General features: G+C 36.3%; 1 protein-coding gene across 1 annotated transcript in view; it reads left to right on the top strand.

The window, feature by feature from the left end:
* AKT3 (AKT serine/threonine kinase 3) overlaps positions 1-18,580 on the top strand; it is a gene marked incomplete at both ends in the record, with an annotated part of 140,939 nt that overhangs the window by 94,564 nt on the left and 27,795 nt on the right. Inside the window, 3 exons of the mRNA XM_081997128.1 lie at positions 322-390; positions 7,321-7,443; positions 9,523-9,651. Of these exons, the coding sequence (XP_081853254.1) occupies positions 322-390; positions 7,321-7,443; positions 9,523-9,651 (321 nt within the window). The remainder of the gene's footprint in view (positions 1-321; positions 391-7,320; positions 7,444-9,522; positions 9,652-18,580) is intronic.

The following is an 18,580-nucleotide window of genomic DNA, read 5'->3' as shown; positions in this document are numbered from 1 at the left end:
AATAGTTGGTACCATGTATGGCAATGAGAAATGCAGTAGAAAATTGTGGTTTTTAGTAACTATTTGGTATTTTCTTGTAATAAGCATGGTGTTTTCATATCAATGGCCACGTGGCAGAGATGAGGGAAGACATGATGTTTTTTGTGTTAATTCATCTCAAGCGCCAGATAGGAAGTTACACTTTTAATTACTCTGAAAGTTCTCACCAAGTCAGAATTGTCTGCTTAAGAGGATGAAATTAAATATTATTACAGTTTAAGTGCAAGAAATTGTGTTAATACAAGATGATAATTGGTTTGGTTTTGCTGTTTTCTTTGCAAGTCCTTGAAATATTCCTTCCAGACAAAGGATCGTTTATGTTTTGTGATGGAGTATGTTAACGGAGGAGAGGTAAGTTTAGAAAAGATGTTCCGCGCTTTTAATGGTAATGCTGTCACTGGATTACACTTCAAAAGATATAATTTTTCTTGCCTTTTTTGCTTTCTAGTGTCTTGGAAGTTTTTTTTTATTTCTAAAATTGTTTTATTTAAAAAAAAAAGACGTTTTATAACTATGCTGTCAAAAGTAGTTCCTGTTCTTGAAAAAGTAGACTGTTGTATCTTGAAGAATAATTTCATGAAAACCAGTAATTACAAATAGCTTGCATATTGTTTTTTCTTCAAGCATATTATAACATGTTCTGGCATGAAATGGTGATAATCTAGTGCAAACAAGCAAAAATAATGTTGTCTAGTCTTGCTTTTGTCCTAATGTGAAATACGCATTCTCTTCTTTGCTGTAGCCATTGCAAATATCTATGAGAAAAGAGTGGAGTATTCATATTTTTCATTACTTCTGTCCCCTTCACTTGCTGTGTACTCTGGAAATTTCAACTTAAGTGCTAAACTTCTTACAGTGCTGTTAACCTTTAAGCTGCTGCTGTCCTCCAGCTCTTTACTGGAATATCAAAAACTATACCCGCCATTTGACAGAATTAAATCTTTGGAATTAAAGAGAATAGCAACTAAGAGGAGGGCTTTTACCTACCTTTTAGGTGCAGTTTGCTATTCAGACTGTATCTCATTACAACATGAACTAGGGATTTTTAAAGTATGTTTTTAACATCAATGTATCATTTCAATGCTCATCTTTTTGAAAGATACCTTTCTGTCCTATTTGGATGCAGAGTAGAGAGAATAGAGCTGATTGCAGAATAGAGAATAGGCCACAGAGAATGTTTTCGACTCCTTTCTTAAGATTGAGGGTACTCTGACACTGTGTTTTGATCAGGCTTGTATCTTGCATTTCTCTGCATTGGGTGGTGCACCTTTGTGGCAACTGCTGCAAACACCTTGTGTCATGGGTTTCTTGGTGGCCGCCTGCTTTTGCTTACTGGGATTTGAATGATTGCAATGTACTTTGCTAAGAGTGGGTCCCTTTTTTCCAGGTATGATGTTCTTGTTTGTCATTGTTGCTCACGTTCTTCGCTGATGGTTCCCTAATTCAGTGAAGCTAACTGTAAATTTTTGCCACAAGTGGGAAATAATGGCCTTTCAGAATAGGTAGTTTTCTTTGAAAAAACTCTCTTCATTTGTTTATGTGCTTCTCTCTGACTAGAGATCTGGAATAGTAAGTTGGGCAAACTGTCCTTTTTAATAGGAAAACCTTTAATCTTACCAAATTTCCTGTGAATTTCAGACTTTGTATGTCCTAGCAGGCAGTGACTAAAGGAGTTCATATTAGTAAAAATAGCCTTGTTATTAACTCAGAACTGCTGAAAGTAAGGTGCACAAAGTTTAGCCAGCATTTTAGCCATTTGTAAGCATATCTCCTATATGATACACAGACTTTTTTCTTTTGCTGCTTTCCTCTACCGTTCTCTTTGTGTTCCAAGGAAGTTTTACTTTCCTTACAATGGTTTCTCACTGTTGAAGGTGTTGAAAACTCATTTTGTAATTATATCCTTCCAGTGGGAAATTGACTGTAGCAGTACCACATTGTTTTTTATTCTCTCCAGTGCTGTACTACCTTCAGTGTGCTTCTGTTTAAAATTCCTTTAGATTGAAGATTTTTTTTTTAGTAAAACGGTTGTGCCTGAGTCAGTGGCTTGGGAATTTTCATGGATTATGTCTTTCAGGAGCACATTACCCAAACAATCCTCTGAATGAAAGGTGTTCTTGAAATTTGTGTCCCTATTCCTGACTGTCACCCAGACGCAAGCAAGAAAATGCCACAGTTGAGGCTTCTGCCCTGCTACAGTAATAAAAAGTGTAGTCAGTACTAGGAGTCTTCAGTTCCTCTTCCTATAGTTAAGAAAGAAAACAGTGAAGGAAGGGGTCACTGAATTTCATTCTAGAGGAGAAAACACTGTGCTAAAGTAATTCTAAACAAGAGTCTTCTGTACCTCTTAAAAATCTAGATCCATGTTGAATTTAATATCCTGCCAGAATAATAGCAATTTATCTTTGCCTTACCTTGCCTATGTAACTTTAGCTCTGTTAATACGGGAACATGTTACAATGAAAATGTAACTGCTTCAGTTTTACTGGTCTGTGTGTGTGCTTTTTTACAATGTACAAAGTATTACGGTATCGAATTCTCCTTTGACTTCCTTTAAAAGAATAAAGCATATTCTGTAGCTAAATATATTAAAGCAAAACATTAGAGGATTTTTGTCAAGCAAATTATTCAGACAGAAATACTGAATACATTTTCCTTATACTGACAACTTTTACAGTTAATTTTCTGCTGCTTGAGGGCCCAATCCTGAAATCTTTGTTGTGGCTGAAAGCTTAACTTTTTTTTTAGTTTTGCTAGTGAGCTCTATGGATGAAATGTTTAGCAATGTCTATTGATCATAAACTATGTTGCAGTATAGAGCTAGAAGGATACTTCTAACATTGTGATTACTTCTCAATACCTTTGTTATACTGAAGGAATTACATTAAAGTAGTGTTAAGATATTGAAATTTGATTTTACAAAAAACCCCACAAACTCATCTAGCTTGTTTGAGATGATCAAATTCCATTAACAAGACACTGAAATGACATATTTTATGAGTGTGTGGGGAAAAAATGCATATGCAGTATTGCATCATAAATTGTGTTCTTTACTTTGGTTCAAAATATAGAATATTAAAGTAAATATTTTAAGATAAGTCAAACTATCAGTACTTACAAAGACAGGTCTACTTTAAAGAAAAAAACCACCCTTTATTTTTGTACATTTTTTGCTGTCCTTGTCCTATCAACATTTTGAAAAAAGTATGTAGGGCTGTATTGGTGGTTTTCCTGCTAGTATTGATTTGCCTACTCTTCCTTTTGTAACCCATATAATTTTGCATACTGTGTGACTGCAGTATGTTTAGTAGCACATTAGTGTTCCCCCAACTTCCAGGCCACACGGAATGGTATAAATTGTCATATAAAAAATGATATTCTAAGAATGGCTCTTCATTGTTGGGGAATACTTTTGGAGTGGATGTTTCCCATTTTTTATTTCCAGTATTTTGCTTTAAAGGTTGAAAAGCTGTAAGAATGAAATCTATTACATACATTATTCTGCGGAGTATGCTGATTCAGATTACTAACAAGTTGATTAAATTCCTTGCTTTACACTTTCAGCATAATTCCAAATTCCATACTTTGTAACCAACTTAATTGGTAATTATCTGTATAATAAAATTAGACTCTAAAATTTGTTCAGATGGTTTCTCCACACCAGAATTCTGAATCTCTGTTCCACTTGGCATTTTTTTTTCCACAGCTCTTACTTCAATTCATTAGGCAAGAGAGAACTAAATGGTTTGTTGTAATTGAACAAGTGCTATTATTGTCTAGAAAAAAAGACAGAGGATTTACAACCTGCCTAAGAAAAAATAACTGAATATTGTTGTAAGCTGTGCCGTGTTTATCTCTGTTGTGCCCTGTTTTGTTTTCGTAAACTCTAAGTAGATGAGAGAATGTACCTTTAGCCTAAAATTATGATAGTCCAAAATAAGGGTGCTATATTTCTTTGGGTATAGAATGTTCCTAGGAACAATATAAAGTCTGAAAAAATAAAAAAATAATTCAAAATGTCAAGGCTGCTACTGCAAATGCTTTGCAAAAGAGTAAAATCAACAAATATAAAATGTGTTTGACTACAGAGCTGAGCAAACACAATATACAACAGCAAGAGCCAGTCATACAATTTTCAACATGCTAAATAGGTCACTAGCATGTGTAGAAGTTTAATGTATTGATTGATGTAAGGTTGTGTCTTACATATTTGGCATGCTTGGATCTGCTGTTGGATATACTTTTATGTTTGATCTCTGTTTTTATTTGTTAAAAATTTTCCATTAAAATTTTTTGTTAGGAAAAAACCCCATGGCAACATTGTTGTTCAGTTTTTAAGTTAAAGATGTACCAGGAAATTTATAGCTCCAGTCCTCACTGTAACTATAGCACCCTCATGTATGCCATCAAAAATGTTATGTGCAAAATGGCTTGCTTTGTGCCAAAGCTATTTCTATTGCAATTCCAATGACTTTATAGCACATATTTAATAACTGTAAATCAATACATAGTGCAAATGTTGGAAGCTTTTTTCATAACCTTCCATCAGATTTCCTCTTTTCCTTCTCTCACTTAATAAATCTAATCTTCATGTTCTGACAATTGTAAATAGAGCCTGCTGGCATAACTCTTCCAAAATAGTGAACCAACTAAATAATTAGCTGAAAATAATGCTGGAATTTCACTGAATTAGATTTTTCTATTATAGTTTTAAAATTTGCTTTAGTATCTTTAGCATATCTGAGTATGAATTCACTTTTAACACTCATTTTTATTGTACATTCTTCATTCAAAACTAGCATGTATGGTTTGATGACAAGTCTGTTAGGTGCTATAATACGAAGAATGCTTATGAAGAGTGACTGTAGTGTCATATATAACGTTAAAATAAACGGCCTTGGGAACTCATAGTGTCTTTGGCAAACACAGAACTATTGCTAGTTGTTTCTAGGTGGTCATTTTACTTTGAAGTTAGTATTTTGAATATCAAGAATATTTTCTCGGAAGTAAACACTAAAGAAAAAAATTTTTTTTACGTTGTCAGGCTATGAACTCTCAAGTTCATATTGGGACACTTTTTTAATGGAAACTAATACATCTGTTGCTGACAAGTATCCTGAGGTTTTAGAATTTTCTAAGACTTTGCTGCTGACCTACTGGATTAGTCTCTTTCATACAGAAAACTGTAGTAGTCCTTTTGCATAGATATGAATGTAGGACTAACTGGAGGTTATATTATAAATTTTTGGAATGTGTTTGCTATTGTACACATTAAAAATTGATCAGAAAGTTGGCCTTTACTTGGAATTACTTTGAGTCCATGAAAACAAATAAAACTTTTAAAAATGAATGACATTAGCTCATTATTTATGAAAGAGACCACAAAATGGCCATAAATACATACATTACATGAATTTTGTATTGTGCTTTATTTGATGAAGCTCTACTTGGCGGTGTTTGTTTCCTATTTAAATCTTGCAAAGTAAAGATGCCACAAATTGAGACATTTATTTATTCTTTCCCCAATTTATAATAAATGAGGCTGTTCATGAAGGTTAGTTACTTAGTCTGTATGGGTCTTGTGTTTGCGTTGGCAATTAAGCAGTTATCAGTACAGAAAGCAGGTTATTACCAGGAGTTTGGTGCTTAAACAGGGAAACAAGCAGCAGGAGCAATTGAAATACCTACAAAATGATGATCCTCCTAGTCATGCAGGTATTCCATTTTTATACAGGGTGTCTTGAGAATTCAGAAAGAAATTGAAAGGAGAATCCAGATATAATGAGAAATATTCTCTTTAAATGATGCTGTGGTTTCTGTTTTCTGTGAAGTCTCTGTGTACACAAGTATGTGCTGCCAGAAGGCTCAGTTTAGTGGGAAATTTGTTTAGGTTCAGGAGAAAGTAATACACATTTTCTGGAGTACAACTGTCAGGAAAGAAGTTGACTTCTAGTTGTTTATACGATGGACTTTTTAATTACATGTTGAAAAGTCCATACTCTGAAAATAGTTGCAGTAATTCTTACACTGTTCTGTGTGGTGTGAGCAGTGTAGATTTCCTACAGGTGTAAAGTAGGATGTGGTAATGGCAGATTATGCACATTATTGGTTTTTTGGTTGGTTGATTTTGGGGTTTTTTGTGTATCTACCCAGGAATTCTCATCTACTTGATGTTTTTAGCAGTGAAAATAAGAAACCCACATTGTTGTTATGGGTTTGCTGGTCTATATTTAATTTATAAATCATCACATTTTCTGTATTTCTGTTTTGTTGATTAGCTCTTGTGGTAAAACTGAAAACATCATAACTTGAAGGAATAAGGCAGGCAACCTGTTTGGTCTTAAGCAGAATACAGAAACATACTCACTAATCCTTGCTTGAGGACTTTCCCAAGCTTCCTTAACAACAGTAAACAAACCCAGGCATTTTAGAGAGCATTTGAATTAAATAGCCAAATTCTTCTTTTTTAGGTGTTGTTCCAGGTTCTGAGCGTGATGTTTTATCCAGTGAGATCCTGACAACCTTACGGAATTTCACCTCATGCTTTTTCATTGCAGCTGAAGCTACTGGCAATACGTAACCACTAATATTTTTCACTGAAGGGGTTCAGTTGAAAAAGTGTCTGCAAAGTGCTGTTATTTATAAAGTACTAAAAAAGAGACAAAACCCCCAAATAATTGTTTACATTGTAGCAAAGAAATAAACTAAATACATAGATTTGTTTTTATAAGCCTGAAGTAGTTGTTGTTTTGCTTTTTCTAGTGACTGTGATATTACTAGCATTATGAATGTGCTGTTTCTGTAAAATACCAGTTCACCTATTCAGTCAAAGTCTACTGAAGAACTAGATTTTTTTCACTTCTAAGGAAAGTTACTAAATTACTGAAAAACTTAAGGTGAAACCAGAATCTGGGTATTTTAGTGATATTTCTCAGTGGCTTAAAATAAAAATCTGAGGAAGTGGTGGAGGGACAAGTACAGAATGATGCTGCTACATACTTTTTTTTTTTTTTCCTCTGGTAACTGAAGGTTAAATGAGTAGCAAGCAGAATGCCTTAAACAAGATTGGTATATTGATTAAAACGCTGATTTAACAGCTCGCTTTCTCCCTTTGGAAACCTGGAAAAGATAAGCCAGCTGCTGTCTAAGAGTGCTGAGTGTCCACTGAGAGTACACTATCTATCATCACAATATGGTGATGAGAGGTGTTTTATGTTTGTGTTAATTTCCCCCACTAAATCAGTAATTATTACAATCCTGTCCCTGCTGTTTACCCTGCAGCTGTTTTTCCATTTGTCGAGAGAGCGGGTGTTCTCAGAGGACCGCACACGCTTCTATGGTGCAGAAATTGTCTCTGCCCTGGACTATCTGCATTCTGGGAAGATTGTGTACCGTGATCTCAAGGTAAAAAAAGAAAAAAAAGAAGTAATCAATTTTTTTTTTTTCTCAGAGACTATTGGGACAAACACAAAGTAATTATGAAGTTGCACTATTGCACTATTCAGAGTTAATGGGGAAGAAAAAAGCCGTGTTCAGTTTAAAGTTCTGTGTGTGCTGAAGGAAGCCTTTTCATATAGTAATCTATAAATAGGTACATTACTTGACTTTAACTTGATTAAGAGAAGAAACAGCATACCTTAGTAATAGCACTTGAAGGTCATTTAAACTTCTGCTCTCCCCGCCCGCGCCCCCCCCCCCCCCCCCCACTTGTAACTTAACTTGGATTTCAACACAAATCTCAAATATAATTCTCCATGTCCCCAAACAAGGGAAATGGGGAGTTGGGACAATATGACTGCGTTCTGTTTATCTCACCAAGGAGTTATGTTCTTGTATGATTTGGAAACATGTAAAACAATTCAGAATACTTGAATAGGAAAAGAATTTCAGCCTTAATTTAAAAACTAATTTGTGTTTTGTATCTTGGGAAAGATTCATAATACTGGAATGTAGTTTGTATTAGATTTGCTTGCATATACAGTTGTGTATCCTCTGTTGCCTGAAGCTCCAGGTACTCTGTGACACAGTACGGCCATGTTCTATGGAAAATAACCTCTGCTTTCAACAGGAACATTTTCTCACTTACGTGGGAGGAACGTCTAAATACCATGACGAGACTATTTTATTTGTGACAAGCCTTTAATTTCTTGTACAGGAAATTGTACTTTCCCATCATACATGCGCACTAGTGGAGTTCATTCATGGACTCCTTTGTACAGCAACCGAGGAGGAGGAGGCAATGGTAGGCAAGTTCTACTCAAGGAGACAGACAGAAAACAAAATACTGGGTTACCTCGTTGTAGCAGAATCTGTTTTAATAACATAAAGTGCTGTGACATCTTGGGAAAATATGGACTTGTCTGGTCAAGGAATGATAGGTCATGATTTTTTATTTAAATATTAAACAATAAGGAAAGAGGCATTTGATGTCATTAATCTTCTATTGCTGGTGTCATCTACTTTACATCTTCTTTGTATGACACTTAGACTCAGCAGGAAATAATATACCTTTGAATTGTATTTCAGACTTTATGCAGACTTAGGAAGACAGGGCTGTGATTGTTCTTTGTTGGTATTTTCACTACAAACCTTACAATTAAAAAAAATAAAACCTTTTTCTGTTGAGAAAAGTTGTTCAGAAGTATGTTTTGCTTGTTTTTAGTTCTATCTGTATTTAAGGTATTGCTAATTAAAAGTTTTTGGGAAAGTGATGTTAGCTGTGCTTTTGAGATAGTCTACAGTAAATATCGCAGTAGTTTTTATTCCTGTTATTTAAATACTTCATAACAGGGTATATTCTGTTTCCATATTTCAAAGCAAGAATCATGTATTTAAAAAGCCATGCAGAGGTACACATACACCATTCAAGAACAGTCATTTGCAAGTATACAAGGAGGAATTTACCTCAGGGTTTTCTTATCAGTAGCCTCCCTACCTTTGCTTTTGTCTGTTATTGAAAAAGTTGTGGAATGATATTTTAAGGATTTATACTAACTGTTTATAACTAACTATACTAACTGGATATATACTAACTGTTTAATGACAATATAGTAAGAAAAGTGCATCTTGATAAATGAAGGTCACGTTACAGCAAAGGAAACCTATGAAGCCTTACCAAATGACAGCCATGATTATAACCTTGCATTACTTTAATATATCTTGAGAATATTTAGAAAACTATTTTGCTTTCATTCTGTGGAAGATGCACCAAACTTGTCAAACTTCAGAATGAAAGGTCATGCTTTGATTGACCTGGGATTTACTGTTGTAAACTATGATAAAGCATTAAATAATTATTTAAATGGTATAACAGTAAACACTATTAAATACTGTAATATAATAGATGCTGTAATTTTTTTTAAATTACAAACATATTACATTCTATTGCAAGCAATAACTCTGTACTTTTTTTATAAAATTGATGTAATGCATCAGCCTCCTGTTAAGAAATACTAAGGGAACTTTTTTTTCCCTAATACACAGTTAGAAAATCTAATGTTGGATAAAGATGGACACATAAAAATTACAGACTTTGGACTTTGCAAAGAAGGAATCACAGATGCAGCAACTATGAAAACATTCTGTGGTACTCCAGAATACCTGGCACCTGAGGTATGATTTAGAATATATTCTTGTAATACAGTATAAAATGTTTGTTTTTCATTTAATTTTAGACTGTGATGTTTGTATGCTGAAAACTGTTCATTGTAGGAAAGAACTGAGAAGTCTGCCTGGTTAATACTATGCAGTTGTTATTCATAATTGTATGTGCTACTATTCTTTGTGGTGATTGTATGCATAGTGATGCCATGCTGCTTAGTGTTTAAAAATGCCTCTAATGTGCATTTTCCTTCTCATGTTTTCCTTCCTCTGTTAAAGTTTCTATCTTCCAATGATTTCTTCAAAAATAATCTTCCATCTGTCTGTCACTTGGAACCCATGATCCTGCGTAACTGAGCTGTATAACTGGTGTTTATATAGCCTCCACGGAGGCGAGGGGGAATAGGGAGGCACTGAGTTTGCTGGGTTTTATCTGAACTCCCCAGCTTCAGGGAGAAGGAATTGAAATTTTCAATGTTTCTGCCAAAAACATTTGAGTGTATCAAACTCAGAGCTGGTTGAGGTGGGCACCAAAACTTAGTTATTTCCTAGGATGTAAGTAGAAGTGGCACCCTGGAGTATGCCACCCCATCTTTACCACTGGCTAGCACTCAGAGTGCCAAATATCACACTTTTAAGGGTTGATAAAAAGATGGACATGAAGAAGTTGTTTTGATTCCCTCCGCAGCTCTGGTTTGGCCACTTGAGAATGTGTTGTGGAAGCTCAAGTCACCCAGATGATCTGCTCCTGTATTAGTGCTGACAGCTCTGCCACTGATGCCTATTGAAAAAAAGGAAGGGAAGCACTCTCATAATTGTGTTTTTTGTCCTGTCTGGCTTCAGTCAACAGTACTGATTGTGATGCTCGGAAATGTCATTCTGCCTCTCCCCTGGGGTTGCCAAATGCAGCTCTAGTACTGACATGAAAGACAGCAATTTTTTAATTTTTTTTTTTTTACTTAGTGCCAAGGATTTTGTGGATGCTGAATTAGCCCTTAGTTCCATTCTTGTCCATTCTTGTCAGCATTCAAGATTGGTAATTGACATAGTACACACCTGATACTGAGACAACTTTCTAGTCAAACTAAAGGTCTTTACAAGGGCCTTCAGTCCTACCATTTGTTTTAAGAAGGATTCTACAAGGGATTCCCCACCTCTTACAGCAACTCAGCACTCAGCACCAACAGAAAGTCTCTATTACATATCGTCCTTGAAGAATAACGTGCCTTAGTTTGAAGGGAGGAGGTGGGGAGGCACTGATTCAGTATAGCTCTTTACCCTCTTATTTTCAGTAGTATTGAATCCTGAGTAGCAGCAACAAGCCATGGAGCCTATTTCAACAAGCAAGTTTAGATTGCCTTTCATTTTGTATTCTGAACTTAACAATTAAGTGTTGTCTAGGAAACTGGTACACATCACCTTCTAGATGCTGCTGGATGGAAATTAAGATTTTGGGGTGGTCAGGTTTGCAGCTTTGAGAGTCTTTCTAAATCTCTTAAACCAAATTTGAAGTCTTCTCCAATTTGCACTCAGGGAGGAAGTTGAAACTGCTAATAGTTGTAAGTTATTATGGTAGGTGGAGTTAATGAAACCATTTTGGATCATAGCAAGATCTTTCGATACATTCTTTTTCTCCAGCTATAAAGGAAACATCAGTATTCTTAGGAGCCCCTAACTTTCTCTTCATCCATCTGGTTCCATCTTCCTTGGTTCTTTCAGCAATGAAGAGAAATCTGAGCAGTCATGCTCTCACTGCAGGTTTGAAGTACCTAAATAATTTTGGTTGCTTAAGTGTGTTCATTTCAGCTGTTCGATGAGTCACCAGCTGCTCTATCTATGGAAGACAAACTCACTGATACCTGGTCTCCTTTGCAGAATCCCATCCCATAGATTCCAAGGAAGACTTGGATGCAGATTGTTGCTATCCTGGCAATTTCTGACATGTCCTTGGTATTTAGTGCAGAGAAATTCAGCAGTTATCCACATTTAAGAATTCCAGAACTATTCTTAGCCTGCTTTGATTCTTTTATGGCTACTTCGAAGAAGTTGCAGACCCACCTGTTTGGCTTGGTACAGTGGCCACTTCCCTTGTGTTCCACAGCCAGAATCTGTTCCAGCAACAAGAATAACACAAGGGAGGATACTGTCATCACTGGCATAGACTACAGGTGTCATTGCCAGCTCTTACCCCTTTATTGTCTTCTTGTCAGCAGTCTTCAAAACATTCTCAAAGAGCGCAAATACCTCATTCAGTTGCTTTCATCTGCTTCTCCATCTCTCACTTTTGGAAATGTTAGCTGTCTTCCGTCGAACTTGGCAAGGGATCATTCTGGGTTTTAGACACTTACCGCAAGTTACTTGATCCAGTTTGCCTTTCTGTTCTCTAGCAGTCCCACTCCTCTCCTCCACCTCCCATTATGATTATTTTTGGAGACCCACCCTGTACAAATCTGTCTTGAAGGAAGCTGACTCTTCATTAACCCTGGGAACCACATAACTCATTCCCTTTTACCTCAGAGATAAAGGGTTTAGAGCGAGCAACCTAGACAGGTTACTGATACGGTGTAAGAAGACTCAGCACCTTCATCCACACATTTTTATTTAAAGGGGTGAAGTTAGCAGCATATGGGCACCACTGCAAAAAGGAAACTTTCCCTTCATACTCCCTGCTGCTACAATTGTGTTTACCAGTGCATTGGCTGGATAGTTGCTCACCTGAGGCAACTGTATCTATTTTTATATCTGGGACAGCTGATTGAGAAGGGACCGTCAAGAGACTGGGTCCTCTAGCCTATTATGTGCATGTGTCAGAGAATGAATGCACAAAAATCACTCCTCCTTGCAGTTCATGCCACAGGAATGATTACCAGATGCCAAAGACTTACTGCCTTTTGACAAATTGCAGATCATGACAGCCTAATGTTACAGCTGGACTTTAATCCTGTTACCATGGTGAATTCCTGCTTGTTTGTCCCAGGACAAATGGCAGCATATACTTATGTTTTGCCCCGTCATGGTAAAGTGTAAAGGCAGATACCTTTTAGCCTGTCTTTAGGAGCAAAATGTTCTCCAGTTATGTAGAGAAATCCATTCAGCATCTGTCCTTTTAATAATACCCTTGCATCCTCCTCTTTCATCTAGGTCAGTTGTGATGGGTGCATCTCTTCTGCAGGCCTTTTGGTTCAGTTTCCCATGTACTTGTTGTCTGATGGTAGAGGACACTAGGACACTACACTGTGTAACACACAGGGGTAGCCTGAGGTTGCTGTCTACCTTTTGTATTAGTTCAGTGCTGTGGATTCAGTTCCAAGCAAAAACTCGAGCTTGGTCCTCCAAATGCGTTTTGGACCATTGTTTGAGGCATAGAGTCCTGCTTGCTCTTCCATCTTTTTGCAAAAACTAGATTGCACTTGCTTTCCAGCAGGAAAACAGGGAAGTAGCTAAGCCAGGGTAAGGTGTATTTCCTCCTTGCATGACATTCTATCAGGTGAAGGTATCCTTCTGAATCCATACAGCATTATTTCCCAAGGTGATTTCAGAATTACTCTTAATAAGAAAATAAACATACCTGTTGCTCTGTTTTCCCCACAGACCGTATGTTTCTGGGATCAAAGTAGTCCTTCCCACCCTCTGTTCAAAATGCTCTTTCATCTCACATTGATGGGGCCTGACCTTTCATATAGGACCCGAGACTGACTGTACTAATATCTGGCAGATCCAGAAAAATGCCCCTGTCCATGCACAGAACAAATGGATGGTGGGCCACAGGAAAAAAATGTAATGAGATTGCCAGGCCAGAGCCAATTTTAATCTCTGGAGCTAGACTTACTTTTCTGGAGCATCACTGATTTATTGTTCATGGCACCCACCTGGAAGTTTATGTGTACCTTCACCAAGCACAGTGTTGTTGCAGGGGTGTGCAGGGCTTTCAGCTAGGTGCTCCACAGGTACGTTCCCTTCCTGTTGTCCTCTCCTAGTCCTTTCCTCTTATCCAACACCACTATTCTACAGTTTAAAGAAAACTGAAATAGCATTGACTGTGCTTGTCTTATGTAGTTATGTGCCAAGCACAGAAGATGGTAGGGTATGAATATGTTCTCCAGGAAGAAAATAGTTGCTACTGTCAAATAGCAGGGCTTATATACATTTACACTACAGATGTACATTTTGGTCATAGTTATTGAAGAATAGTAAGTAACTTTTTATTTGTGAAATTATATAGTCTTTTGAGAATAATTTGGTTATCTGCTAAGTAGTGAAACTCCTTTATCATTTGTAGTAGAACTAATGCAAGCCTCTTTTTTTTTTGTGTGTAAGTATACTGGTAGTATTTAATATTTCCCTCTGCTCTAAGAATCTGCGGTATTCCCCATTTAAAAGGTATAAAGTATTTTATAATTTCTCATTCCTTTAGTAGTTTTTCAGGAAGAAGAGACTGTTTCTTAGGAGTCTGTTTTCACTGTTATCCTTCAAAGTAAGCTGTCACATCAGAGATCATTGTGGTGTCAGAGTATAAACATAGATCCAATAAGAAAAAGATGAATTGTGATCCCATTTAGGAAACACAGATGTATTCTTGATTTTTTTCAGCAAAAACCCACAAAATGTTTCTTTTACAGTTTTGTAGTGGCAAAGGCAGGAGAGGACCATATGTCTTTTGCAGACAGTATCACTTGCTTAATAAAGAAAGAATAGAACTGAGAAAGTACTTGTAAATATACCTGTGAGACATTGGATTTTGATAGTTTTCAGTTGATCGTCGAGGATCAAAGACCTGCTAATAAATATACAGACCTCTACAGACTTTCTTTAATAGAACGTTCAGGAAATGAAGCTACTTGGGCAGAGAAATAAAAGTTCTAGCAGCTCTGATCATTTATGAGGGTAACTTCTTATAAGATTGCAGTTTCTGTCTCTCTGCATTTCAGTTCAAGTTCTTAGGACTAAGTGCATGGTCTTAGTTACAGTAGGGCAGTCACTGTGGTACTAAATTTTGGTGTCACAGGAGGTACAGGTTTAAATACCGGAAAATAATTTTGAAGCTTTAAATCTTTTTAATAACAGGAGAGAAGATGTTTTGGCTATGAACAAGTCTGTAAGGGACTTAATGGATGATCATTCAAATGACTCGTCATAGATGTAGATTATCAATGATAATTAGCTGTATTCTAATAACAGGGAGTATGGTAGGACCTCATTAAGTTTTACTAGTATAAGATGAATGAATGCATTCCTTATAAGAACAGTAGTCTTTTATTTAAAAAAAATATAGCAAGACCATTTCAATATAGTTTATGCAGTTACTATCACTTAACGTGTGTGACAGTAAATAAAACCAGAGTAGATTCACAGCCTTTGTCCATAGGCATGAGAAGATCTGCATGTCTTATAACTTATTTTAAAATGAGGCCAGTGGAGATGAAGGAAATACTAAGATCAGTTACACAATGCTTTTTTGGCTGGTACTTTTTTTGGTGATCTTTCTTTTAGAAATGGGAGCGAAAGAGATCATGTGTCATCAATTATTTCCCTGAGTTTTATCTCAGAGAAATCAAAGGTAAAACTCCTTTATCAAGAAGCAACTGCTGTCTTTCCTCACTTTTCACTTAATTTCTTACTCAGAGCTTTTCTTTTGGGAAGGATACGACTTTGATGTAGGGATGACCCAAAATCTGGAACTTGGCCATCAAAGTTCAAGTGGCTGAATTTCAGCACGGGGAAGCATGGTACCCTGTACTGCAGGCATGGTTATAGCAAGAAAAAACACTTTACCCATGTTTACGGGAATTGAACTTGAATTTTCTAAGAATGTTGTGGTATAATATGTTGTGGTAGAGGCAGAAAAAGCATTTTGTCACTGGTGCAGCTATACATTTATTTCATTCTTTTAACGCTTACTTGTATTGGATCAGGATATTTGCCAAAGGCAGCCTGATAAAGTTTTGGACTGAGAATATGATGATCTGCCACATAGCTCGTCTGCTACGAGTTGAAACTAAGTGATATATAGGTAGAGAGGGAACTGCTGACATGCACTGAAACAGGCTAGCATGGATATTGTTGTTTTCAGTTTTTGCAGGCATCATAGCAGGACAGTGTTTTAAACAGGGATTTTAATGCAGGTAGAAGTCACAATGTGAACGTTACAGAACAGCTTCTTCAGGTGTGGGGAAAAGCATGAAAGTCCTTGTGTGCAGTAGCTACTGATGAAAGTAGCTGACATCATGGATAAACTGAGGCAGGCCAATTGAGAGAGATCAGCTAAGGTGAGGATGTAAAAAGACCAGCATGTTATACTACCGAGAAAGTGAAGTTGCGTGGGTAATACAGCTGAGGCCTTTTTGTTTTATTCTTTTTCTTTTTTTTTTTTTTTTTTTAATAGGAGACAGAAAAGAATTTGAGTAAGATAAGAAGGAGGATAGCAAGGGAGGTTAACAGGAGGTAAAAGGAATTCATGAAATGAATCTAATAATCTCACAGGTAGATCGATAGGCCAGAAAACACAGCTAAGAGATGAGAAGGTTTTTCTTATGGGGAAAAATGTGGTTGTGGGCAGGAAAGAGAGTTTGGACTAAGGACAATTATGCTATTTTGTTAATTTTCTCTTAATAGAAACTAATAGAATGTTTTGCAGAGAGACACAAAAGGCAGGAGAAATTGATGAGGAACTTAAAATGAAGAGGAGCTTGCTGGAGAGTTGTTTGTTTAGGACTACAGAGGAACTGAAAAACAGAATAACTTTTGTCATGGCTTATGCAGTTTCCTTTTTATCTTCTTTTCCTTTAAATTTCATTATAATTTAAAGAGAACTGAACATCAAAGTAATGTGCTTTTTGAAACGTTGTACAACTTTTATATAAATAATAGGTATGTGCCATCATGTTCAACCTCTAGAACTACTGGGTATAAAAGGTGAAGAGGGGATTTGTGGAAAATGGCACAAATTAAGGGAAAGCAGCTGTTAAGATGTTGCTATATGGTTATCTGCATTCACAAGGTCTTAAGACCTCCTAGATGAACTTCTAAGAGTTGGAGCAATACTGTAAAGAGACAGTGGAAAAGAAAGTTTATGTTAGGCTTGGTCTTCTGTCATGCTCTAAAGAGCAAGTTCCCACTCATATCTGGTTATCTCTGCTGAGCATTAATGAAGATTGATTGTCGGTGGCTTTTTGGGTTTATTTAGGGGAAGGGGTAGTTCCTGTCGTTCTTTTTATTTTCTTCACTTCTGTTAATTCCTTTTTCACCAAATTGTCTGTGTTGATGTAAGTATATTGGTACTCTGGTTCATAGTGGTTTTGTAAAGACTTGAGAGGCCTGTAGAGGTGCTCTAACAAGACAGAAATAGTTTGATATATGAAATTCTCTTAGAGTGAGGTTTGTGTATTTTTGGAGGGTAAGAGGTAAGTTTGTTTCTCTGGCTTTACGTCTTTTCACATTAAAACTGTATTAAGAAGTGCATTTCAAAGCAGAAATGCTGTGCTGAAGCACAACAGAGTTTCTGGAAACAGGTCCACCATTCAGCTTTTGTGCCTTAATAGCAACTTCCAGTTACTTTGCACCTAGAGGCAGTATTTGCTGTATTGTTAAGGAATTGCATTGCATTTCTATGTATTTCTACCCTTGGCTTAGTGCCTTTGCTTCTCCAGCATTTCCATGAGCTTTCATACACCCTTGTAATTATGAGAGTCCTTTATTCCTTGTCCTGGGGTAGCTTGGAGAGAAGACACAGGCTGTGACTGTCCAGAACTAGGCTGCTTGTAGCATCTTATCCTGTGCCTCAGGCAACATTGTGCAGACAGACTTAGTCAAGAAGGATGTGTGAACTTGTGTGGATGTATTTCTGGGTTTTGTTCCTCTCTTTGAATATAATCTTTTTAGTGCTGAGCTAATTATGTAGTCTCAGTTTTACTGTTGAGTTGGAGTACCTGATCAACTTTCCAACTGTAAAACAGTTTGAAAATCAAATGTAGCTTACATGCAAGACCCAACAAAATTAGAAGTGTTAAGTACGTTTTGGCAGTTCACTTTTATTATGCCCAGTCCTCAAATGTACCAGCAGACAATCATCTGAATGTTAGTTATTTTTCACATGCTTATGTGATCACACAAAAAGTACATGCTAAAAAGAAGCAGATGGTGACAGATGGGGAAGGTTGAATAAGGTGGTTTTGGAAACCTAGAAAAATGCACTTCTGTAATAGTGTAAAAATAAAAAGTCTTTGATCGCCAAGTTAGAATGAACAAAATAGAGTGCTTCCCACCCCCAAACCCACCCAAAAAACTTTACTGATAAAAAGAAATGGAACCTATGAGTGTTCAATGTATATTTAGGAAAGTATGTTATATGGTGGTGTTTTGTCCAAGGATAGAACATTAGTTTTTATCAGCCAGAGACCTGGAAAGGTGGTAGTTGTAATCTTTCTTCCTTTTAAAATTATGCATTCAAGTCAATTATTTTCCTTCCTAGAGAATGCTGTCAAAAGGATCATTCTTTAATGTCACGTATTGGTAGTGTTGCAGGTTGTGATAATATTTTTCTTCTGATGTTACAAGAAAGATTTTAACCCTCTTATTACAATAGTAAATAAATTATATATAATAAATAGTAAATAATATACCCATATGACTAGAGCTAATCTGTAACAGGCAGCATTACCTCTTTGTCATGTAGGTAAATGTAAAGCTAAGTAAATAGAGAAGGTATAATCAACAAAAAAAAAAATACTGTGTTTTGTGTATGGACCACCTCATCCAAGGACCTACCCTACCATGTGGATTGAAGATTTGTTTGTTCGTTTGCATTAGTTTAACGGAGTCTTAACATTCTTAACATCTATCATGCTATATAAACAAAAAAAGTTTATTTTTTTTTAAATCAATGATGAGATGTATTTTATGCCATAAAATAAAAAATATCTCACCTGATGAATATTTAATTGCT

Source organism: Phaethon aethereus (genome assembly GCF_964289735.1).
Source record: "Phaethon aethereus genome assembly, chromosome: 3".
Classification (NCBI taxonomy): domain Eukaryota; kingdom Metazoa; phylum Chordata; class Aves; order Phaethontiformes; family Phaethontidae; genus Phaethon; species Phaethon aethereus.
Note: the sequence above shows the minus strand (reverse complement) of the source record. Positions and strands in the feature narration are given on the sequence as shown.